General features: G+C 58.3%; 2 protein-coding genes across 2 annotated transcripts in view; one reads left to right on the top strand and one right to left on the bottom strand.

The window, feature by feature from the left end:
* Positions 1–43: 43 nt before the first annotated feature.
* On the top strand, positions 44–3,150 carry PPIB (peptidylprolyl isomerase B; the record flags this gene model as incomplete). Its single annotated transcript, XM_019504543.1, has 4 exons — positions 44–172; positions 1,015–1,108; positions 2,226–2,410; positions 2,694–3,150. Coding segments are annotated over 4 exons (531 nt in total), but the record flags the coding sequence as incomplete, so codon positions are not given.
* A 1,026-nt stretch (positions 3,151–4,176) lies between these two features.
* SNX22 (sorting nexin 22) overlaps positions 4,177–6,981 on the bottom strand; it is a 14,833-nt gene continuing 12,028 nt past the window's right edge. Inside the window, exons 2-7 of the mRNA XM_019503846.1 lie at positions 6,731–6,835; positions 6,393–6,487; positions 5,241–5,273; positions 4,582–4,649; positions 4,366–4,452; positions 4,177–4,250 (exon numbers count right to left, since the gene is read on the bottom strand). Coding sequence (XP_019359391.1) covers positions 4,177–4,250; positions 4,366–4,452; positions 4,582–4,649; positions 5,241–5,273; positions 6,393–6,487; positions 6,731–6,835 — 462 coding nt within the window. The remainder of the gene's footprint in view (positions 4,251–4,365; positions 4,453–4,581; positions 4,650–5,240; positions 5,274–6,392; positions 6,488–6,730; positions 6,836–6,981) is intronic.

Below are 6,981 nucleotides of genomic sequence, written 5' to 3'. Positions count from 1 at the left end.
CCCCCCCCGTGTCGGGGGCTCGGGCCGGTGCTGACTCCGCTCCCCCCCTCCCCCCCAGGTGTACTTCGACCTGAGTATCGGCGAGGAGGCGGTGGGCCGCGTGGTCATCGGCCTCTTCGGCAAGACCGTGCCCAAGACCGTGGAGAACTTCGTCGCCTTGGCCACAGGCGAGGTAAGGGGCGAGGGATCCAGGCTGGGGGGAGCAGGCAGCAGAGCAGTAGCTCAGGACGGAGCAGGGTGTCAAGTGCCAAGGGGAGGGAGCAGGGAGTAGAGCAGCAGATCAGGCATAGAGGAGAGCAGTGGGGCAGGGGGCAGAGTAGCCTGTTGGGCATCAAGCACAGGGCGGGCAGCAGAGCAGCATTCAGTGGGGCCAGGAGGGAAGGATCGGTGGTCCAAGGGGGAGGGGGCTGGTAAACGGCGCGCGCTGACGTGAGAGATCCTGGCCCAGCTGGGCACGGTTCAGCTCAGCTCCACTCCTGAGAGCCCAGTGTGCAGCCCCCACCTGGTGCTGAGGCCCAGGGTCTGTCCCCCAGCAGTGAGGAGGTGCTAGGAGCCCCAGGGCAAGCAGCTTTGCGTTCAGCTCTTTTAGGCCCCATTGAAATTTCCATCAAGGGCAATAACAGCTGCTCTCCTGGCACCTGGCTGGAAACAAGCCCCCACTGCCCCCCAGGGGCTAGGAAGTTGCCTTCCACAAGCCCTCAGCCAGCCACTCCCTGTTTTCACCCACGGCCCTGCCTCAGTGCTAGGGTGGCACCTTTCCTAATTACCTCCCCCCCCCCACGCACACATGCACCATCTCTGCAGCTCAGCTGGAGCCCTTCCCCAGATTCACCCTCAGGCCTGGCTGCATGGGCCCGGGCCCAGCCCATGGCCACACGTGGAAGGGCATCTTCCAAGCCAAGAGGGCCAAAGCCTGCACTGGCCGGGGGTCAGCAGCACCTCCTTCTCATCCTGTGGAGTCAGGGGGAGGAGCAGAGCTGACTGGTGCCTCACTTTTGTTCTTCTCTGTTATAGAAAGGGTTTGGGTTCAAAGGCAGCAAGTTCCACCGTGTGATCAAGGACTTCATGATCCAGGGAGGAGACTTCACCCGGGGAGATGGCACTGGAGGTAATGCTGGGCCCAGGCCAGTCTAGACACTTGCTGTGCTCTGGGCACCAGGCCTCTCAGGAAGGGGCAGAGGCATCTGCTGCTCTTTGGGGTTAGTAGGTTTCTTCCCAGGCCTGCCTGCCTGCCTTTCCCAGGTGGGTCAGTGGGGGGCAGCACCTTCAGCCCCCTTGGATCGACACTGCCCCACGCTTGGCATGGGACCCTCTGCTGTGCCACAGGGGGCAGCATATCTGACTGTGCCAGAGCTGAAGTCGCTCTTGCAAGCTAGGGTTAGCAGAGCAGGTGCCTTGTAGCAGTCATGGGATACAAGGTCAGGGATTTCTAAGTCCTTCCCATGCAGCATCTATATGGAGGAGGGGGTGTGGGTATGGGTCCTTCCAGAGACCCAGTTCACTGGGGTCCCTCTGCCAGCACAGGCTGCCTCAGAACTCTTGTCTGCTAACCACCGCGATGGGCATGACAACTTGAGACTTGGCCCATTCCCCACCCCCCAGCAGGGTACTGCTGTGCAACTCCTGGTACAGGCTGGCATGGCATGAGGGTGCTGGCTGCCTGGTCACATGAATTAATTATGCCAGCAGCCAGGTGGGTATGTGGCAAGGTGCAGGTGCCAGATACTCTCCCACTTCAGTCTGTGGGAGCCCAGGCCTGTGCTCTTCTCAAGAGCCTGGGGAGCATGTGGATTGTGGTTGTGCTTGCAACCTGGCTACTGCTGTGACAGGCAGGGGCATGTGTCTGCTGAGCTGTGAGGAGGAGGTGGGTGTCCTGGGGGTTGCCCCTACATCCTGCACATCCCCTTGGGTGGCTAGAAGAAGATGGGTCCTGGTGGGTGTGGCTGTTTCAGCACCATGCAGCTTGATCACACTCCTTCTCTTGCCAGCTGGGGGTGCCCTCCTTCCATCTGCCTTGGGTACTACCCTTCCTTGCAGCTGCCACTAGCGCTATGTGCAGAGGATGGGTGTTTCTTCTCTACTCCTGGTTCCAAGGTTCCTGGGGTTGAGTTGAGCGGGGTGGGGAAGGGAGGAGAGGCCCTGCCTGAGCCAGAGGAGATTGTTTCCTCTCTGGATTCCTGTTTGGGTCCCCCTGTTACAGCCAGCCCCTCTGCTCTTGCTGTCAGGGAAGAGTATCTATGGTGATCGTTTCCCTGATGAGAACTTCAAGCTGAAGCACTATGGACCAGGCTGGGTCAGCATGGCCAATGCTGGCAAGGACACCAACGGCTCCCAGTTTTTCATTACCACTGTCAAGACCCCCTGGCTGGATGGCAAGCACGTGGTGTTTGGCAAAGTCCTGGAAGGCATGGTAAGGAGGGGAAGCACCTTTGTGGGGTGTGAGATAGTGGCTACTACAGGCTGACGTGTAGCTGACACTGAGTGCCCAGGGCAAGGGGTCCTGGTTCTTGGCAGGGCATCCTATGGAGCAGGACTGGCTGGGAGTTGGACATTGAGCTATCTAAGGTGGGGATGCAAAAGCCCCTTCGCTGGTTGGGGCATCCATGTGCGAGTGTAGCGCAGTCCAGCTGAATCACGGCCCCAGCAGTGTAACTCCTAGTGCCCTGAGAGCCCTGCTGTGCATGTTCCACCAGGATGTGGTGAGGAAAGTGGAGAACACCAAAACCGATGGCCGAGACAAGCCCCTGAAGGATGTCACTATCGCTGACTGCGGCACCATTGAAGTGGAGAAGCCCTTTGCCATTGCCAAAGAGTAATGTGTCCTGGCTCAGGGATGAGGCGGGGCCTAGTGCTGTCAGGGCCCTGCTGCAGAGGGCTGTGGGCCTGGGCTGAGGGACTGTCATGCTTACTGGCGTCCCTCATATTTAGTTGCCCTCTTCCTTGTGTCACCTGGGCAGGTGAGCAGCAGCTATGCTGCTGAGCCCTCCCAGCCCCACCCTGCTGCCCGAGACCTCTCTGCTTTATACCCCCACCACATCCTGTCCAGCCAGCAAGCGGGGAGAGGGGGGCGGTGGACGGTCTGGCTTGGGCGTCCCATCATTTTTTGTAAGAAGCACATGCACCAATAAACGTGACCAATGTGTTTTTATAGTGCTGCCTCTGCCTGCTTCCTTCAGGGGCTGAACAACAGTGGGGCAGCCCACCACCCCTTCCCCAGCTAGGTAGGGCCCCTCTGCTGAGTGATTGCACAGCTGAAGGCTCTACAGAAAATGAGTGGCCTACAGCATCTGAACAGCTCCAGTGCTGCTGTCCTAGCAGCCCAGCCCTAATGCCCAGGTGGGGCCTGGCACCAGCCTGGCTTCCTGCTTCCTTAAAACTCCTCTACAGAAGCTACTTGTGATTGGAGACTGGCCAGGGGGCTGTACCCCCCCACTCCCAGGAGCCAAGACTGAGGCCTGCAGCTTCCCCAGACATTGCTGATGTGCAGAGTCCTCTTAGGTGGCTAGTGAAGATGCATCTGGTAGGGGCTGCCCTCTTCCACAGGACTGAGGTCCAGCAGGTGCCCAGTGCCCAGATGGTGTCTCCATTGCTCTCGGCACAGCTTCCGACTCACTAGCGACTTGAAATGGAACTAGGCCCTAGTCTGCACCTTGCCCCCAGGACTGCATGGCTGCTTCTATAACTACCTCTAGTCTCCTTCCCTGCCCCACAGCTACTGGTTCCCTTGTCTCTGCCAGGATCTACAGCTGGCCCTGGCTTTCTGTCCACTTGCCAGAGGACAGAACACAACAGCCATCCCAGCCCAACCTGAGTTATTTATTGCACAGATGAGTCTGCAGCCCCCCTCAACACAGCTCAGGAACATGCCCTCCCCCCACAGTTCAGCCCCATCAGGCTTCCCCTGGCAGCTGTTGCCATGCAGACATAAGGCACAAACAAACTCTGGGCTGAAAAACCCGCCACTGTCAGCAGGGCCACCTCTGCATGCTGTGCAAGTGTCAGTTCTGGTGCTTGTGGCACTGGGCTCCACTTCTCCGCCTGGAACCAGGGTATTAAAGCCCTCCCCTCATCCCTGTCATGCTGTAAGGGCCAGGCCCACCCCCTGAGCAGCTACAAGTACAGTGCACAAAGAATAGTGTCTGCTGCAATGAGGCCTTGGTACCCACTTCGTCCATGTCAGTCCCTTGTACCAAAGCTAGGCTCAGCTTCCATCTCCTCTCCCAGTGCCTGGGGAGCCAGGCAGTAGGATCCTAGTGAGAGGAACAGCTGGGCAGTGCTGCCCCCACAGTGGTGCTAGTGAAGCTGCATCAGCTGTTGCTATCTGTGCACAGGAGCCCTGCTGGGCAAGTGGGTTGGGTCTTGGGCTTTTGGGGGCAGGTGTCTGATAGACAGTACTCTCTGGGGCATAGAGGCCCTGTAGCACACCACTCAGCACAGTGTCAGGCAGCAGGTCTGAAAAGCAAGAGGATGGTATTAGTGGAGGTGTGCTCAGGGGAAAAATGGCAGGGCTTGTTGTCTGCCCCCAGTATGACATCCCTACAGGTTCCCCTTAGCCCTCACAATTAATTAGGTGCTCCTTACTTGTGGCTGGGTGCAGTATGTATGGGTCTTTGTAGAAGCTCAGGACTGGCCGGTGGGTGAGCAGGAACCTGTGGTTGCAATAAGAGGGGGTGATGAGCTCTCTTTGCTGGGCAGTGATGCACATAACCAATTAAAAGCAGCAGCCCAGTCCCCTGTGCCGCAGAGGCCCCTCCAACTGGCAAGACAGGGAGGAGGGTTCCTGCAGGCAAGGCCTCTCCCCAGAAGCACATGTGCACCAGGTCATCTAGGTGTCATTACCCACCCTCATTCCACCCTGCACCATTGCTCTGAGCTCCAGGGCAACTACTGCCTTGCACTGCAGAAAGGGGAAGTGGCACCAAGGCTTTGCTCCAAGCGAGTGCCTTCAGCTAACAGAGCCCCTGAGAGGAGAAGATGGCTCTGCTGGGTACTGCAGGCATGAGGACAGTGACTGTATAGTGCTCAGGAGAGGCCCTGAAACAATCTCTCTGGCCAGCAGCAGATCCGACTTGGACCTGGCCTCTGAAGCTGGGAGCTGCTATGTAAACAAAATGCCACCAGGGGGCACTCTCACTCAGCTGGTGGCTCAGATGGCAACAGCTGGATCTTGGTCTAGTGAAGGCTGCTGTCAGAGGTGTGCACAGAGCCTTCTAGGTCAAGATACAAATCCAATGACTTGCCTGCTCTCCTCCACTGGGAAGGCACATGGAGAACTGCAAGAGAACAGAGTGTAGTGAGCCTGGGGCTCAGGCAAAGTTGGGGCTGGCTCTGCTTCTTCCCAGATGCTCAGGCCCACCTATGAGCAGATGGACACACACACTGCTGCCACTGAGCTGACCGTCATCTAAGTAAGTAGCAGGGGCAATGCATAGGGGGTACATGCAAGTGCATGTGCACCCCTTGAGCGTGGTGGCGCCTGCAGGCAGTCGTCGCTTGCCACTCCACCGCTAACCGCATCTGCCGGCGGTGTCCGTGATCCCCACTGGCTGTGGTGGCTGACCGCCAACCCTTGGTCAGCACTTGCCATCCCCCCCACCAGTGCAGTCTGTGGGAGCTCCCAGGTTACTGTCACTGTGCCCCCCCAGCCACCGGGAGCACATGCCGTTCATGGTAAGGGAATGGACATACCTGGCACTGCCCCAGAACATCTGCCAGAGCAGGTGGCTGTCTCTGTAGCTCAGCCCTAAGCAGCTGAGAAAGTGCAACAGCCCATTTGGTCTTGAGCACCCAGTTACCCGGGGATGGACAGACAGGTGAAACTCACACTGGTGTGACTTGCACCCCTGATTTTTTTTTAGGGGTGTTTCTCCACCAGATTTGAGCAGTTCTCTCAGCTCATGGACTTGTCATCTGCCCTCTGCTTTACCACACTGGTGTCATGCAGATGGGCTTCACTGCAGTGTCTGTCTGTACCTGGACACAACAACCACTGAGACAAGGGGTGCGTGCATCTGACTGACACCCAAGTCTGTGCACTTGAATCTGCCCTTACAGAAAAGCACAAGTTGCTGTTGCACTGGGGTCTCCAGCAGGCAAAACTCCCAGCTGACATCCATGCAGAGTTGATATTGGGGCAGGGCTGCAGGTGGGGGGTAGTATGGAGGGGGCCTGGCAGGTAACAGGTAGGCTCCTAGGACAGCACCCCAGCTACAGCCCCAGCATAGAGGGAGGAGAAGCCTGTTGCTCCTATCCCAGCTGTTCATTGTTCTGTCTCCCATTAACTATTCTGCCTGGCCCAGCCCCTCCAAGGCCTGCATGTGGACAGCTGCAGCACCAACCTCACTAGGTCCCTGCGGACCAATCCTCCCCTGCCAGGTGATCCAGGTACTCACGCCAGGCTGCTGCCCTTGGGGTCCTGGTAACCATGCCGGAGTTTTAGGAAGTCCAGCACCTCCTTGGGAAGCTCCTCATTGTAGTACACAACGCCCTGAAGCCAACGCACACATGAGGATACAGGCAGGCAAGGGCTCCATGAGACACAGCAGGCTCATCTCCTTCGGGCTCCTCCCCCACAGCAGGGAATCCCAAACCAAGGGTGTCTCTGTTTCTTTAGGGCAGCAAGCCCCACAACCATGTGAAGTGGGCCCCCGATCCAGCCCCACTTGTACTGGAGTCCCAGTGGGAGACTGTGACCCACAGCACTGCTGCTGGCAACAGGGAGAAGTCCTACCTGAATATAAACCTCCAGGCCCTGCCGCCGCTGCTCCAACACCTTGGTCATCCAGTTGGGCACTCGTTTTGGGGGGAAGTCGGGAACCTTGCACAGCTTCTTTATCTAGAGCAGAATGCAGCGGCCCAGGTACAGCCATCAGGCCAGGACCCCAGGAGGCACTCCCACCACCCAGCCAGCCAGCTAGGAAGTCAGTGTCCCAGGCAGCCCCCAATGCCTGGCTCTACCCCATTTGGAGCTACAGTGCTGGG

The sequence above is a fragment of the Gavialis gangeticus genome, unplaced genomic scaffold (genome assembly GCF_001723915.1).
Source record: "Gavialis gangeticus isolate Ggan-Ray unplaced genomic scaffold, GavGan_comp1, whole genome shotgun sequence".
Taxonomy (NCBI): domain Eukaryota; kingdom Metazoa; phylum Chordata; order Crocodylia; family Gavialidae; genus Gavialis; species Gavialis gangeticus.
Note: the sequence above shows the minus strand (reverse complement) of the source record. Positions and strands in the feature narration are given on the sequence as shown.